The sequence below is a fragment of the Natator depressus genome, chromosome 1 (genome assembly GCF_965152275.1).
Source record: "Natator depressus isolate rNatDep1 chromosome 1, rNatDep2.hap1, whole genome shotgun sequence".
NCBI lineage: Eukaryota > Metazoa > Chordata > Testudines > Cheloniidae > Natator > Natator depressus.
The window spans coordinates 261,952,810-261,970,000 of NC_134234.1; the positions used below are offsets into that span (position 1 = coordinate 261,952,810).

General features: G+C 38.7%; 1 protein-coding gene across 1 annotated transcript in view; it reads left to right on the forward strand.

Moving 5' to 3' along the window:
• Nucleotides 1-15,802, forward strand: part of NUP205 (nucleoporin 205) — a 70,381-nt gene extending 54,579 nt beyond the window's left edge. Inside the window, exons 31-43 of the mRNA XM_074941805.1 lie at nt 582-730; nt 1,785-1,976; nt 3,190-3,311; nt 4,772-4,910; nt 5,143-5,269; nt 6,207-6,283; nt 8,009-8,137; nt 8,350-8,476; nt 9,587-9,753; nt 10,461-10,584; nt 11,331-11,459; nt 12,212-12,285; nt 13,568-15,802. Coding sequence (XP_074797906.1) covers nt 582-730; nt 1,785-1,976; nt 3,190-3,311; nt 4,772-4,910; nt 5,143-5,269; nt 6,207-6,283; nt 8,009-8,137; nt 8,350-8,476; nt 9,587-9,753; nt 10,461-10,584; nt 11,331-11,459; nt 12,212-12,285; nt 13,568-13,720 — 1,709 coding nt within the window. The 3' untranslated portion in view covers nt 13,721-15,802. The remainder of the gene's footprint in view (nt 1-581; nt 731-1,784; nt 1,977-3,189; nt 3,312-4,771; nt 4,911-5,142; nt 5,270-6,206; nt 6,284-8,008; nt 8,138-8,349; nt 8,477-9,586; nt 9,754-10,460; nt 10,585-11,330; nt 11,460-12,211; nt 12,286-13,567) is intronic.
• The last annotated feature ends 1,389 nt before the right edge of the window (nt 15,803-17,191 follow it).

A 17,191-nucleotide genomic window follows, 5' to 3' on the forward strand; every position in this document is an offset into this window, starting at 1 on the left:
TTGATTGCTTTGGACATAATTATTTTCCACTGGATGCATCTTGTTTGCTTCCCTTAAGATTGATTGCTTTAATCTCAGTTGAAGTTTTTTAGGTTCAGTTGAAAGAGTTTGCATGTGTACAGGGGCGTTAGAACAATTTTTATAGTGCGGGTGCTGTGAGCCATTGAACCAAACTGTAAATCCTGTATATAATGGAAACCACTTCAAGCCAGGCACCCCCCTCCCCCCTCATGCCCCTAGTTCCAGCTCCTATGCATGTATATGTATTTTATCCTACAGTAAGTTTTCCTGACCAGACCATCTGAGGGGAGGGGAGATATACGTACATGTATACACACACCCCCTACTTGGATGTTCTGGCCAGAGTAACTGATTTGAGGACCAAATATATTTGTACAGGAACAAATATATTTGTATTGTCACTTCAGAAGCGTGCTTCCCCCCCCACCCCCCCTTACTGAGATTATGTATAGATTATGACTACTTTAATGTCCTGAAAGAAGTGGCTGCTGTTTTGCTGCATCAAACCACTTCATCCTTCTGCATCTTCTTTAATTCTATTTTTCTCACTTTTTTCATAGCCAAAAAAACAATGTGGGAACGTCTGACAGCTCCAGAAGATGCATTCAGTAAACTGCAGCGAGAAAACATGGCAATTATTGAAAGCTACGGTGCTGCCCTCATGGAGGTGGTCTGCAGAGATGCCTGTGATGGCCATGAGATAGGCCGGGTAAATGAATCTATTCCCTTGTAGCCTAAAGTTTTTTTTTTTTTAAGGGATGCTTTTCAACTATTTCGGTGAACATTTGATAATTTTTTTAAATTGTAATTTGGTGAGTATTACAAATATCTACTGAAATAAAAAATCACTCGACAATTTAGATATATTTTTTAAAAAAACCATTATTTTGGTATGGTCCATTGAAAAGCAATGTGTGAACTCACCCTGCTAGCTGTGCAGAAGCAGGGCCATTGTTAATGCTGTTGCAGAGGTAGTATGGTCTAGAGGACAAAGCACAGGACTGGAAGCTAGGACTTGCTGAATCCCATGTCTAGATCTGATATTGACCTGCTGTTTGATCTTGGGCAAATCTCTTGATTTCCTTGTGTCTGTTTCCTTACTTATAAAATGTGAATAAAATCCTCACAGGGACTTCATCATTTTCAAAAACTGTGTTTAAAGATAGCTTCAGGTATTTCATTGTCCTAACTTAGTGATTTATACCATCGTATTTTCAATTTTTTAAAACATTCTCTTTCTCCTCTTGCTGTATGAAAGATCCAGGGGAAGGAGTAAAAATGACAAGACAGGTAGTTTTGTCAAATGTGCCAGTAAAGAAACTGAAGAGAGAAAATGTTTTCACTTATTTTTCAGATTATATTGAGGTTATATGCTACTTGTAACAAGAGTAGACTTAAAAAAAACCCAAAAAACAAATATTATTTTCAAGTAGATAAGTGTCCCTATAGTGTTTGGAAGCATTTTGAAAATATTCTAAGTATTAGTTTTGCTAGATAGAGCCATAAACAACAAAGGGAGTCAAGTTGGTTTTCTCTGTATTAAAACCCCACGAACTAGATGGTGCAGTAACTTCCAAATAAAAGAACAGGTTAGTGTGTGGGGAAAAAATATATTCAGTTTTGTTAAGAGGTTTCTACAAACAATGGACCAAAATAAGGTCTGAATTTCAGTATATAAACATGTTGCCTGTCTCTAGGCATGTATTAGAAATCTCAGCATTCTGGCTAATTGATTTAATTATTTTTTTGTTGATTATTTTTAGATGCTAGCACTGGCTTTACTTGATCGCATTGTCTCAGTAGACAAGCAGCAGCAATGGCTCTTGTATCTCTCCAACAGTGGCTACCTGAAGGTGCTTGTGGATAGCCTAGCAGATGATGACTTCACTCTTCAGAGCTTACTCACGCCTCAACCTCCTTTACTTAAAGCTCTTTACACCTATGAATCCAAAATGGTAAGAGCTCACCCGGGACTGTTTTCTTCACAAACGAAAGTTGCTTTCTTGAGCTTCACGTTCTTGATAAGAGTGCGTGTCCAATTAACAGATGACATATTTAAAAACTATATGGGCCTTTCTGTTTCGTCAGTATGTTTTCAATTTATGGTATTTTCAACAACAGCAAAAGTTGTTCTGCATATAATAGATATATTTTGGGATACTGTTGAAAGCAAGGAGGGCAAGAACATTAATATAAATGGAGTACTTGTGGCACCTTAGAGACTAACAAATTTATTTGGGCATAAGCTTTTGTGGGCTAAAACCCACTTCATCAGATGCATGCAGTGGAAAATACAGTAGGAATAGAAATGAGAGAGAGAGAACATGGGAAAAAAGGGGGTTGCCATACCAACTCTAACGAGACTAATCAATTAAGGTGGGCTATTATCAGCAGGAGGAAAAAAAAAAAAAACCCTCTTGTAGTGATAATCAGGATGGCCTATTTCAAACAGTTGACAAGAAGGTGTGAGTAACAATAGGGGAAAATAGTTTTTAGTTTGTGTAATGACCCATCCACTCCCAATCTTTATTCAAGCCTAATTTAATGGTGTCCAGTTTGCAAATTAATTCCAGTTCTGCAGTTTCTCATTGGAGTCTGTTTTTGAAGTTTTTTGTTGAAGAATTGCGACTTTAGGTCTGTGATTGAGTGTCTAGGGAGGTTGAAGTGTTCTCCGACTGGTTTTTGAATGTTACAATTCTTGATGTCTGATTTGTGTCCATTTATTCTTTTGCGTAGAGACTGTCCAGTTTGGCCAATGTACATGGCAGAGGGGCATTGCTGGCACATGATGGCATATATCACATTGGTAGATGTGCAGGTGAATGAGCCCCTGATGGTGTGGCTGATGTGACTATTTCCACCTGCTAATTTTTCCGCTACTGTTACTCACACCTTCTTGTCAACTGGTATGGCAACCCCCATTTTTTCATGTTCTCTGTCTGTCTGTCTATCTTCCTACTGTATTTTCCACTGCATGCATCTGATGAAGTGGGTTTTAGCCCATGAAAGCTTATGCCCAGATAAATTTGTTAGTCTCTAAGGTGCCACAAGTACTCCTCGTTCTTTTTGCTGATACAGACTAACACGGCTACCACTCTGAAACCTATAAATGGAGTCTCACTTTAAGTTTGCATGACAGTTTTTTCTCTGTTCTCTTCTATATTCTAGGCATTCTTGACCAGAGTGGCTAAAATCCAACAGGGGGCATTAGAGTTGCTGAGGTCTGGAGTGATTGTGAGGCTTGCACAGTGTCAGGTATATGACATGCGACCAGAGACACATCATCAGGGGTAGGTGTCCATGGAATTGGTCCTTCAACTGAGTGCTAGACCATAAAACCCATTCTTGGAGGATGCGAAAATCACTGACTTTTGCAGTCTTTCATCCTTGTGTTAAAAATGTTTTCTCTGTTTAACTTTTCAGTAGCTAAATTCAAGCTGTCTTATTGGCATGGAAAATTCCGGTTTACCAGGCATAAAGGGGTAAATTATGGTACTTTCCAGTTGGCTCCAGGATATAAAGCCCTCTAGCTTATCTGATTCTGTGGAAAGTAGTCCAGAATTTTTTAAACATAAATTAGGTTCTGCTAGTTTAGAGCTGAAGTTGCTGAAATCTACAGCAGCGAAAATTAGTGTTGTTTAAACCATTTTTCTATATATTATAGACTTAATTTTTGAGGGATTGGAGGTGGTTTGAAGGTGGTGGTTAGAGCCTGTGTTTGATGCATTCTCTTCTTCCTTCCTGTAAGAACACACAGAACATATAATATTGAAGTAAATTTAATTTCCAAGTTGTTTCATGATATTCGTAATATGTGACACAGCAACTTGGGGGGAGGGATAGCTCAGTGGTTTGAGCATTGGCCTGCTAAACACAGGGTTGTGAGTTCAATCCTTGAGGGGGCCATTTAGGGATCTGGGCCAAAAATTGGGGATTGGTCCTGCTTTGAGCAGGGGTTGGACTAGATGACCTCCTGAGGTCCCTTCCAACCCTGATATTCTGTGATTCTATGAACTCCATGGAGTTGTACAGTGTTGTTAAATTGGTTAATTAGAGTAACCTAAACGCTGCCTAACTTTCCCAGCGGGAAGTTTGTATGTCTAATTATTTTTAAGGTGCTAGCAACCAGGAGCAGGAGCTCAGATGGCCAGTATCTGTTGGGGTGGGGACACAATGTGCAACTTTTGGTTGTGAGGTGGCTGGGGGAAGAAAAGGAGTAACTTGTATGTTTAGGAAAAAACATCTTGACTAATTTCCAACCCTGATACTCACTTTACATTTCCAAGGCAATCTTTGCAACAAGAATAGCTAGAAACTTAAAAAAAAGGGGGGGTATAGGGGAGTTTCAGTAAGCACTGAGGTCTAAATATATCAGCTGGAGTTTACATGCTCTGTTGGAACCTGAAAGGAGTGTTTTTGAAGCCGCTTGTTTTCACTGAGGACAACTGAGGAAAACAAATCTGCTGTTTCTAGACCAAGTCCATCTGATTAATCTGGACATTTTCAAAGAAACATTGTCTTCTAGCTAGAGAATGCATGGGAAACTTCAGATCTAAAGCAGCTTTCTGAGGAAGTTAAAAAGGGATTTGTGTGAAATTGGCCTTATACTGGAAAGCTAATAGCCTTAACTGAGGAGCTATTATTGAGTACTGTGATGTTTCCGTACCCTTTAGGGTGCTTGTAAACTGTCTGTTTTTGTAGCCTCCAGTTTCCTTCAACTATTGATACCTTTCATCTTAAATCTCTTCAGAATGTTTGGAATGAGAGATCCGCCTGTCTTCATTCCTGCTCCTGTGGAGCGCTATCGCCAGATTCTTCTCCCAGCCCTCCAGCTGTGCCAGGTGATCCTCACATCCAGCATGGCACAACATCTGCAGGCAGCTGGACAGGTAAGCTAAGAGACCAAGAATGATCTTTCGGTGTCCAACATTGGCTGATGATACTGTTTGCTGCCAGATTATGTATAATATTTGTTCCGTCAGTAACATTTTCTTTATAATGTTCTCACCAATATGAGAAATTGCACTGAAGTTCTTAAAGTAATAATTCTGATTTTATTTATTAGATTACTATTCAATTTTTTCATCACTCATGTTTTCCTTCCCCCCTTCTGTGGTTTAGGTTTTGCAGTTTCTAATATCCCATTCAGATACTATTCAGGCAATCTTGCGGTGTCAAGATGTCAGTGCAGGATCACTTCAGGAACTAGCCTTTCTGACAGGAATAATCAGCAAAGCAGCTCTGCCTGGTAGGGTTATATCTTAAATCGCAAAAACTCCAATTTTGTTATACTCGTCTGACAGTGGATGTGGAATCCACAATATGTTGATGTAGGCTTGACTTTCCTGCTGCATTTGCATAATAATACCTAATACTTCTACAGTGCTTTCAGTGTTCTAATATTAGCCTACTACAGTTCGTCTTCACAATGCAATTGGGAGGTAGATACAAGAGGATTGTTCAGCCAGTCCACTTTACAACTGAGAAAACTGAGGCACAGGAACTTATTTGCCTAAAATAATCTATTTTTTTTCCTAGTTGGTGGTAATTAATGTTTCCTACATTTTTATTTATAAAAAGTTTTTTTTGGGGGGTGATACTGAAGGTTAGTGCACTAACCTCCTCTCTCTGAGGGTCTACCTTCATGAAAATATCTATTCACTATTGTGCTGGGTTTGGTGGTCTTCTCTAGACCCTTGTGGACATATTTGGGCTCCTCCCAAATTCACCATACTATGTTTAGTCATGATTGGCAGTGTTTCCTCACGAGGGGCCTATGACTAGAATTACAATGGCCGCACAGTGCTGTAGGTCGTAACTGAAGTTTATTGGTTTAGCTATGTGGAAAGACTAGCACAACAACTGCCAGTTCTTTGCCAAGGCTTCATTTTTTTCATAAGTGCTGAAATTCACCCCAAAACTTTATTTTAAAAAATGCATATAGTATTACTCAATAAATAATCTAATTACATAATCGTATATATCCTAGTAGCTACAGCTAGATCTGAACACATTCTTCACAAATGTTTGTGCAAAATGTTTGTGCAAAAGTTTTGTCAAAATTTCATTTTGATGGACGTTTTCTGACCAGCTCTATTAGTTAAATGTAAAATACTAAACCATAAGTGTTTTTAATTAAAAGAAAAAACACCCAGTATTGTATCCTCTCATGTCTGTTTTGTTAGGTGTGTTAGGTGAATTCGATATCGATATTAACGAAGGGACACAAATGGAGCTACAAGGGCATATAGGACGATTTCAGGTAACTGAGTTTTATGTTTTAGTCTCATGTCTGTTAGGAATTTCATATTTAAATGAGAATTGCATCCTAATTTTGTACCAGTTCTCATAGAACGAATATCTGTTACTCTCTAACTAAGAATTGAGAAACTTATCTCCTCCTCTCCCCCAGCAAAAAAAAAAAAAAAAAAAGAATTGAAGACTTTGACAAAAGGAAAGTTAGATTAGAGACTTTCATTTTACAGTCGAGCCTGCAGAGATCTGTAGGATTCATCTACTAGATGTGAAGAAAGAGGAGGGATTTGAGACCAATACCAAAATGAAGTAATTCAGAAGTATTCCACTTTCACCACAAGGACATCCTCAGCTCCACCTGTTGATGTGTCTGACACACCCAATGTCTTATTTCTTTCCTTGTCCCTTTTAAGGAGAAACCAGATATATGGTGCAGGGCAGTAGGTCTTGATTAGAATCCGTAACGACAGTCCCATATCCAGGGTTCACACCCTACTTTCTGCTCTGAAGCCTTGCTGTTGTACTGCTTTCTTCCACTAGTAGGAACTACTTCTTTCTCACCTAATTGTATAAAGAGGCTGCCACACCAAATGCTTTTGGACAGGAGAGTAAGATAATGTGTTCTCTTGAACCCTGATTATTGCTACTCCATAGATGAGCCAAAAGTGGGCTTGCAAGCAGTAAGCAGCTGCTGTAGTACTGATGGGACTGAGTGCTCAACTTCTGCATCCCTCAGCATGAGTCCCCCTGGAAAACCAGAGAAAGGGTTCCTGTTTTGGGCAATTTAATTTCTTTATTAATTTAAAAATTGGGTGGCCTGAATAATATGCTTATAACAAATTGAGTGAAAAGACAGCAAGTACTGTATTCTAGCCCATGTGCCGCTGTGGTCATCAAGTAAGAAAAGAAGACTTAATTATTTTTCTCTCTACACCTCCCTCCCCCCAAAAGTATTTAGCAATAAGTATTTCTAAGGTGTATTTTAATAATTGCCATGTGGAACTGGTTCAGTGTTTTGAGGTATATTTGGTGATCATAATAGCCCTACTTAAACTAAGAACACAACCATCCTGGTGGGTAGTTATTACTGCTGTCCTGTCAAACCATGCAATGTACAGTGTATTTGACTTGGAAATGGTTGGTTAATTCAAATTTACACGGTTTAGTATCTTCTCGTCTAATCTTTGTTTTAGAATTTGTAAATGGTTGGTGCTAATCACAATCCAGTGTTGTCTGTTCTTATCTAAACCAACACAGTTTGGTGGCATTGGGCCTTCTTCAGGAAACTGAAAACATGAGGAGGGTTTGAACACATTTATCTCCAGTGTGTTTTCAGATGACATACTGGAGGATACAGTCTAACTAAACTGGACATATCTGAATTGGGATAATTTCTCAAAATTTAAGATTGGGTTCCATTGGGGCCCTCTAAAAGTACCATTTGCTTTCAAATTGATTTAAGGACAGGCAAAAAGTAAACTTATATTCTTTGTGATTTAAACATTTTAAGGTAAATATGAGTTTAAGGTTAGCTTACAAAATTACTCCCATGTGATGTAAAATGCTTAATTTGTATTGCCACTTCTTGTGTTATAGAATGGATAGTAAAGGGTTAATGAGGGCTGTAAGATTATTATTAATGCAAATGTATCATTTTTATTGCTTGTAAATATCAAAGGATTTTTTTAACTATTTGGTGGAGACACTCACCAAAGTTTGCTTCCTGTCACAGCGCCAGTGCTTAGGACTTCTAAGTCGGTTTGGAGGTTCAGACAGACTCAATCAGTTTAAACTGCAAGATGACAATGCTGAGGGAGACAGAGTGAGCAAGAGGGATGAGATTGAGTTGGCCATGCAACAGGTGAGGAAATTGAGGAACAAAGTTACATGTCCACAGCACTGCTAAAATCATCAGTTGGGAATTGTGAGATATCTGGCATGGGTGATTTGTAGCCATTTCTAGTCGTCATACTGATGTATGCAATTTGAAGAGTTCTGAAAATAGTATTAATTGTCTACCCAATATTTCATCAGTCTTACTTGTATTGACTTGCTGTGATTCCTCTTCTGTAGATCTGTGCAAATGTAATGGAGTACTGCCAGTCACTTATGTTACAGTGTGCCCCCACCTTTCAGCACACAGTTTGTCTGTTCACTCCTAGTCTGTCAGAGTCAACTAACCGAGATGGACCCCGTCAGGGTGAGTTTCTGGTTTACTTGTTTTGTATGTATCCGAGACTGAATTGTGAAAGTTGGACTGATAGCAGGTAATACACCTCGTTCATGACGTGTGCAACATGCCTTTTCTAACTTATTGAAGATGTTAATTGTGCCAAGCTGCAACAAATTGGGGGATGGGGGTAGCATGAGATTGACTGGTGGAAAATGTAGTGTATTAAAACAATACACCAAAACCCCAACAGCACAAATTAAGTTTTTCTTGGCAGTAAATATTTTGCAGTGCTATTAGAAAGAAATGGTACTGTTATCTCTAAGTTGTCCTGATACCAATGCCTTGATCCAACCAGTGACTTTTATTTTCCATTTAATTATCTTATATGTGTAAGAACATGTTTTTCAAGAATTCTCCTCTTCCCCTGTTAGAATAGCCATCTTAAAAGGTGTAGAATTACTATTACTATAAAAATTAGCTTTTTGAGACCTTTGAAGCCTGAGTTAGTTCAGTGAAAAAATATAGGTAGCATGTTTACTATTGAAAGTGATCTATGGTGGAAAGCCTGAGTGATAAATGGATTGGGTTTATGTGAAGTCATTTGTTTTTATCCTTTCAGCATCCCAGAATGACTGTCAGAGGACACTTCAAAATTCTAGGGTTTAATAACCCTGAGCTCTTGTGCAAAGCATGGAAGTAATCTTTTGTGGCTAACGTATAGCTCCAGTGCTCCTACTGCCCCAGGCTTGAAATAATGATTTTGCACCACAGTTGAAATTTCCCCTTGTAGGGCATATACCATTAAGCTCTTTTTGTTGCCGCTGATTAACAGGGAGGGAGACTGGATGTGAGCTCTGCACAAAGCAGAAAAGATAAGGTTTCATCACAAAAGAAAATGTGGGGAATTGAATGCTAACAGCTGTCTGCTTGCCTGCCATGTGTCAGCAAGAGATGAAATCACTGAGTTTTGTCCTAATATCTCATTTGTAATAAGTGTGGCCCACACATCCAAAATAAAGTTTACCAGTACTTACATATCCTTGACACTACGGTGGTGACAAACAGTAGAGGATAAGCTGCATAGCTGTGGGGGCTTCAGAGAGAACTTGTTTTAACTTTGATGGTGGTCTCCCCTAGATACACAAGCACCGGTGGTCCCATATTGGCGCCTGCCTGGCTTGGGCATCATTGTCTATCTGCTGAAACAGAATGCTAATGATTTCTTCAGTTACTATGATAGCCACCGTCAGAATGTTAACAAGCTACAGAATGTAGAGCAGCTCCCACCAGATGAGATAAAGGAGGTAACAGAATCTGTAGACTTTATTATGAACAGTCAGAAGTATCTGTTGCCTGTAAATTAAACTAAATGTAGAAATAACTGTAGTATGGAGCTGTGACAATCTTATACTTATTCCTTTTTACTGTCGGGGTGTGTTGGAGTTGATGAAGTGGGAACTAAATGGCCATGGAAGTGGTCATTTATATTAGGATGAAAAAATGTCAGGTTAAGTTTTGTGGAGGGTACTGAGTGGATATTTACTGCGAATTATACTGGAAACTATTACTACTGTCACTCTTAATGTATATGTCATGCTGACCTTTATCAGACTGGTCACCACTGATGTCTCGTGACTAGCCAGCCAGACAAAATAAGTAGACATTAAACAGGTGTGAGTTTCCCATCAGTCTCTGCAGCGATTGGGTTACAGAGGGGAGGGATAATTGAACTGAAGATAAGTGACCGCTGTTCCACCAACATGAACTGATAAAATAGTTTTGATCCTGAAGGAACACTTTAGATTTTGCCAGAAAAGTGTGGGGTAGGACTTGGTTTATTTGTTTTTGTGGTGCCTGGGGTGGGGGGAGAGGGAGGATAAGAAGAGAGAGAGAACTTTCCCAGGAGACAAAATTCTACAAGGCTGTTGTGGGTATTTTCTTGACTTTTAACACTTTGTTCTGGTTTGCTACATAATGTTGAATCTTTGTGCATCTTTTCTTCTTGCCATAGCTGTGTCAGTCAGTGATGCCAGCTGGGGTAGACAAAATTTCTACTGCCCAAAAATACGTTTTGGCAAGGCGGCGTCTGGTGAAGCTGATAAATAATCGGGCCAAGTTGCTTTCCCTATGTTCCTGTATCCTTTTGGAATTATGACTGCTCCAGTGATGACACTCCAGAAAAATTGAAAAAGTTGGCTGAGAAACGGGAGTAGTTTGCTTTATTGCCTAGCAGGCAATTGGGTTTCAGGCCACTTTAAAAAATGCCAATCTTAGGAAAGAAAATATTCAGATATTGATGATTAAATCAGTTGAGAGGAGGCACATGTTTCTCTATGCTCAGCATGTAAACATTTATTTTCTAGTTGTGGTAGCAGCTCTGAAAGAAAGTCAATAGTAACATAGCATCATCTCCACAGAAATCAACAACAAATAAAGTTAATTGACGTGATTAGGCTGGTGATTCTCCTCCATTGTGGTGAAGTGGAAATACAGCTGAATAACAAAGCTCTTAGAGCTGGAAGCAGGTAACAGTAAAAGAATCAAGTGTATGGGTCCACCAAGCATGCTGTCAGGATGTAAAAGCCATGTGAGTAACTTGGAACTGCTGTTGTGCAAAAAATGGAGGGCCGTGGCAACTAGGAGCTGTCTATCAGAGTCATTTCAGTTCCCAAGAAACAGACACCTTGGTCCCCAGTCTTGCAAACACATGCTTAACTTTACCCATATGAATAGGCCGATTGCAATCACTACTCACGTGCACGGAGTTAAACATGCATGGAAGTTTTGCAACATCAGAGCTTTCTTTTGAAACCTCTAAAAGGGCTACAATCTAAAATCAGCATAAATTAACTTTAGTCTCCTTCACTGAGCATGTCTACAGATATCATAGAAACATGCCTCTTTATTCTTTGGCGTCACCTGGAATACTATCTATTGCATTGCACCCCTACTGATTCCCAAGATTCGCTGCTGGCCTCCAGGACTCCATTTAAGAGCAGAAGGCTACAAGGTAACATTTCTTAAACCCCAAGGTACCTTTACATTAGTTTGTAAATTAAACATAAAAATATCTGGCAATATCAAGAGATTGAACATCAAAATTTAGGTTTTCTAAAATAGATTTTTACAAAACTTAACATTAATAACGTTTGACTAATTTGTTTGTAATAAAAGGTTTTTGTTTGGATTTAAACATACCCATGCAGTATTTGCAGCCCAAATATTGCTGCATTGTAGTAGTGGATGAGAAGTAAAAAATGAGTTTTGTCTAGAAACAAGTCTTGTTTCTGTTGGTCAAACTGAGTGAAATTGAAAAAGTAAACAAGTAATAATGGTGAAAAGTAAATTACATATTTTTAAAAATGTTTTCAAATGTAATAATTCAAGGTGATATTAAGAACAGATGTAAGGACATTTGTTTTCTAAAAGTATTTTTAACTTGATACAGTATTAACTCACCAGTGGATTTGGTGAGGAAGGGAAAAAAGTCAGGGAAGGAAAGATAATACGGGGAGGTTATTGTTGTTGACCATGCCATGTTGTGTAATCCAGGGCTATATGAAGTTACTACACTAATGGTTGAGAGAGAATTCATCAATAGGTCAAGAAAGATCAATTGTGATTTTTCTCTTCATCCTTGTTTAACTTTCTGTTATGTACAAAATAGGCATTTGTTGTGTTAATCTTGCTTCATACCTGCACATATATGGTATTCACCAGCAGGTGGAATTAAGAATTTAAATTTGTGAATTTTATTCCAAGATTTCTTCAGTTTGGAGCCTAACTTGGATTTCAGAAATGGGAAGAATCGAGTGAGCCAGCATGACATAGATCAGGTGAGATGTAGCAGATAAAATATTCTTAATTACGGCATACCTGATGTGTTGCTAACATGCAGTTATTGTCAGCAGTCTGTCTATAGCTTCCATGTTTAGGACTGATCTGCGATACCTAGCTGCTAAATGCTTAGTTGAACTACAAATAGGGTGTAACACGATTTTTCAAAAAGTATCAGTTGCACAGCTATACATGTATTTTTGAATCCTGCACACAGCCATGTTAATGCACAAAATCTAGAACATTGCAAATGAAATACCAAGGTCCGAATTACTGAAAAAAATATTTTTCTTATTCTCTTGTAAATTAGACTAATAAACTGCAGCTGTTTAATAATTTGCTTCTGAAATAAATTGTCAGTTGTGCTTGAAAGATGTGTATTGAAGATAGGGTTCCTAGTTTTGTGTGTTGCTGCAGCTGTTCATTTTTGGTCAGCTGCAGATGGACCATAGTAAAGAGAGAGAAAGGGGAGTTGACTATGATGTAGCTAAGAAATTGCCACTGCTTATGTAGAATCTAAAATAATTTGTACTCTTTGGAGGTACAGCTAGCAAAACCAGCATAGGTTAACTAATGATCTGTTCTCAGAACTATGTGAACATAAAGCCTTGATGTTTGTGTGCAAATAAGGAAATTAAACACTTTTCGTTTCAATCACGATTAACAATATACAAGAGTTGCAAAATAAGGTGCATACGCTTTTGTGGCTATACCCAACCACTCAAGAGAATATATACAATAACATCCTACAATGTCTAGAATTCAGCTCTTTTTAAAAATAGCCTTTTCCATCAGTAATAACAAAACATGTTTTTCAATACATAGATTTTTGTTATATAGCTTGTAACATATATTGAGAATTTTGCCTGTAAGGGCAAATCTCTACTACAATTCCTTAATTTAAGAAGTCAAGTTATATAACACTAAGGCTCTGATTTGCCAAACATGCATGTGCTTAGATTGCAGCACACAAGTAGTATTTTTAAAGTCAAAACATATACATGTGTTTTAAAATGTTAAGTACTTCACCAGAAAACCCTCCACAGAAATACTTTCCAGTGTATGATTCAGATTGACAAACATAAGGATCTGTTTAATATTTGCCAAACTAGATTCCCCCCCCCCGGTCATATTTATAGTCTTCTAAGAGGGGGCTTGAAGCAATGGAAGGGGGTGTGGCATGGGTAAGGGTGATTGGTGGTGATTAATGATGAAAAGACCTCCTTTAACAAGAGGACTAGACACCACTGTCCATTTCACCAAATTTCTTCTCTTCCTCAGCTTCAGATTGAAGCCACCAACAGCTTTGGTGAATCTCTGCAGAAGAAGCTCCTTGATATTGAAGGGTTATACTCGAAAGTCCGGTCACGCTATACTTTCATTCAAGCACTTGTCAGACGCATCCGTGGTCTACTAAGGGTATCAAGGACCTAAAAGACTCCTCCTCATGCTACCTGCCTCCACAAGTAACGAACCAGGGCAAACTGCCTAAACTCAGATTTTATAGAACCTACCTTTTCTAAATGATGGCCAAAAATATTTTGTTACCTTTTTTTCGTATCACTAATTAATCAGTTTTGTGTATTCTTTCTTGCGTACTGCCATCCTCACAGGAAAAATAAAGGATTTTTTTAAAGATGCGTTATGGTCACTGTAAAAGAATAGACAGAATACACTGGAAATACAATGGAAAATTTAACAAGAATCTCGAGTTTTGTATTTGGGAAATCTGCACACATCCATGTGATGATCTGAAAGAAATGCGAAACTGCCTGGCCCCATTTATGGTGTTCTCACTGATGCTTCCTCCACACTGTGGATCACCCGCTTAATGGAAATGTGGATTTCTTGGTCCAGTTCTTGAGGACAAGATGTGTGTCTCCTTCTCAAAATAGATTGCTTGGTGGAAGGCCATTATTCCATCCAGTGACTAGTCTGCTTCTGTTCACTTCTTGTCTTGTTCCCTTCCAACAGACATGAATGTATATATGTGCATTTGTACGATTCTAGGTGCTGAGGAAATGGGGAAGTATGTGGGGGGAGGCTGACCCATGCTGGGAAATGTGATTGGAAAAGCTGAGGTCTATTCACTGGCTCCTCCTATGTGGCTTGTTCTACGTCTTAGGCCTCCTTTGGGGTTCATTCCTATTTGCTAGCGTGCCAGGCATTGGGCATAAAGATACATAAGGGACAGAATGAAATTTGTGACAAAAAAGGAAACAGACTTGAACATTGTGTTTGGTCCATAAGAGGAAAAAGAAATACCAAAATCATCTTTTACACAGAGAAGAATAGTAAATCAACTCTGGTATACATTGCCATTGGAACTCTTTAATACTTTCCATATATTGTTTTTACCGCAGACTGTTCACATTTGCAGGTGAGTTCTGTCTTTTCTAAATTTCCATTGCCTAGTATTTTTTATTAATCACAATTAATAATTGCTCCCTTTGTCATCAGTTTGTGTTGTACAGTAGATTGGTATATTTGTCTGGCTGGGATTATTTTATGGTCCAGTCTTTCAATTTGTGGTTATTAGTGGTTTTGACAGAATAGTGTTAGATACAAATTGTTTATTCTTTAGTGAAGTCTTCGTGATTCTCAACCAATTTCCCTTCTCTTCCTCATACAAACACCTATCTTATCCCCACAAAATGAAGAAAGTAAGTGGACAGGACTCCCTGTGAAGAGAATGCAAAACTATAATTCTGGAAATCTGCTGGCTTAATGTACTTTACTGCACCTTGGAAAACAGTGATATGATAACGGACTAGTATTTGTTCAGTACTTCAAGAACAGATTAAGGGAATTCTTTAATTTTTGCTAATAATAGTTCCCTATTGGGTCAGGACTCCTGAATGCCAATGAAATTAACTTACTGTCTTCTACACCAACATAAATAGGTGGTGCTATAACTTTTCAAATTCTGGTTTACTCTTTGGATAATACATTTTGTAATAATCTGCCACATTTTTACCATGTTTTATAAAATAGTAGACCCTATTGCCCAAGGACCTATAGTATGCATTATCTGAAACCATTCCTCTTTGTTCTCTCAGTTAAAAAACAGAGGCATGCGTCCATTTTTCCTCTTTTATATCTGGCCACCCTGCACATATTTAACAATCCTGATAAATGCACCCATATTATTAATATTCTTATGTCCCAAATCAACAGTAATTATGTTATTTAGATTAGAAACTCTTTAGGTCAGGGAACCTTATGAAGATAAGTGTCTGTAGAGCACCTACCACACTGTTTGTGCTGTACAAATATATAGCAGCTTTTTCTGGGCTGCAAGCCTAACACTACACTACCAATCATAGCAATTTCAGGAATGACCTAAATGGAAAAAATGAACAATTCATTTTAACCTGTGTCCATAGTTATTTGATCAAATTAGTTTAAACTTCTGTATTTACACTACTGAGACATCTTGGAAAGAGATGTCATTTTTTTAAAACCCATGCAGGGGCAGAAAGGCAGTGGGTTTTGTTTTACTTTTTGTTTCATATATGCTCTAGTTTTGTCCTGTTTAAAAAAAGAATAACATGAATAGCTGTGAAAAAATACATGGCTTGTAATTAGTTAATACCTAAGCTTTTCTATGATGTTTGTTAAGCTGTAAAAGTATTGTTCATATACTCCAGTGCAATAAACATTTCAGCTTAATTAACTGGAATTCTTGCTGCTAATAAATGAGGGAAATAAGTGTAAATAGCAGTAACTGGTATTAATAACCTAATGAATATTAGTGAAGATTTTGATATTGAATGGCTCAATGCCCCTTAAAAATGGTTAAATGAGGGGATGTGGCTATAATACATGTTTAAGTGGGTTGCACAGTATTCTTTAGATTTTATTCTTTTAAAGGATCATTTGTTGAATAAATCCCTCTTGTGATTTTTAAAAAAAATGTTATATTGCAATAGGGTGATGCAACTCCTCTGGAAAATAACTTCTTTAAAGCTTCCTTTTGGTCTTGTACAGTTATTGTACCTTACTATTCTGTATCTACTGTGTAACTTGCACACTTTCACTAGGTTAGACATTTTGCTGACATAGATGCTTGTGTACAGAGGAATATCTGCTCCATAAGAAAGGCAAGCAGAGTGGTAAATCTGTCCTCAGCAATTTTGATTCATCTCAGTTGGTATTAGACCTCTAACATAATAACCCAGTAATATTTGTTCAGAGGAGGCAATGTATATGGTAGTGTTTATATTATGAGCTGAGGGATGGGAGAATAGATTCTCTTCTGCTTTGCAGCTTTTAGAGGTGTACCTTGGAGGACAGAACTACAGTCCTGGCACGATGCACAGTAGTATAAACACTGTTTGCAAAATTACACTTAAAAAAAAAACCCTCTCCATGCTTCTGTTGTACCCTTCCAGGGCTTTGAAGGCAGTAGACCAAATTCAGAGTGGGTCCTTCCCTGCTTAATGTTTTGTCTTTCAATCCTTTTGTCCCCTTGTTTTGACACAGGATTGTAAGAGGGTGCAAGGCACTAGCCCCGCTCCTGACTATCCTGAGTAAAAAGTGGGGGCTGAAGGCAGGGTTGCAAAGACTGGGTGCGTATGACTGTAAAGCTGTTCCCTACCCCCCTGCCTGTGAACAATGCCTAAAGGGGGACGTGCTGCGCTCTGCACTGCTCCTCCCCTTGGGCAGGGAGCAGCGCCGAGGCCCGGAGCCTTCCCGGCTAGTTACAACCCTCCGCGCTCCGGCGCCGGCCGTGGGCCAGAGGCAAGTGGAAGAGGAGGAGGAGGAACGCGGGTAGCTCCGCCCCTTCCCGCTAGCAGGCCACGCCCCATTTGCGCCGAGTCACCCCTCCCCTCCTCGGCACTTCGCAGCGGCTCTAGCGCCCGGGTCCGCGGCTGCAGATTCGTCGCTTCGCGTTGGTGGGAA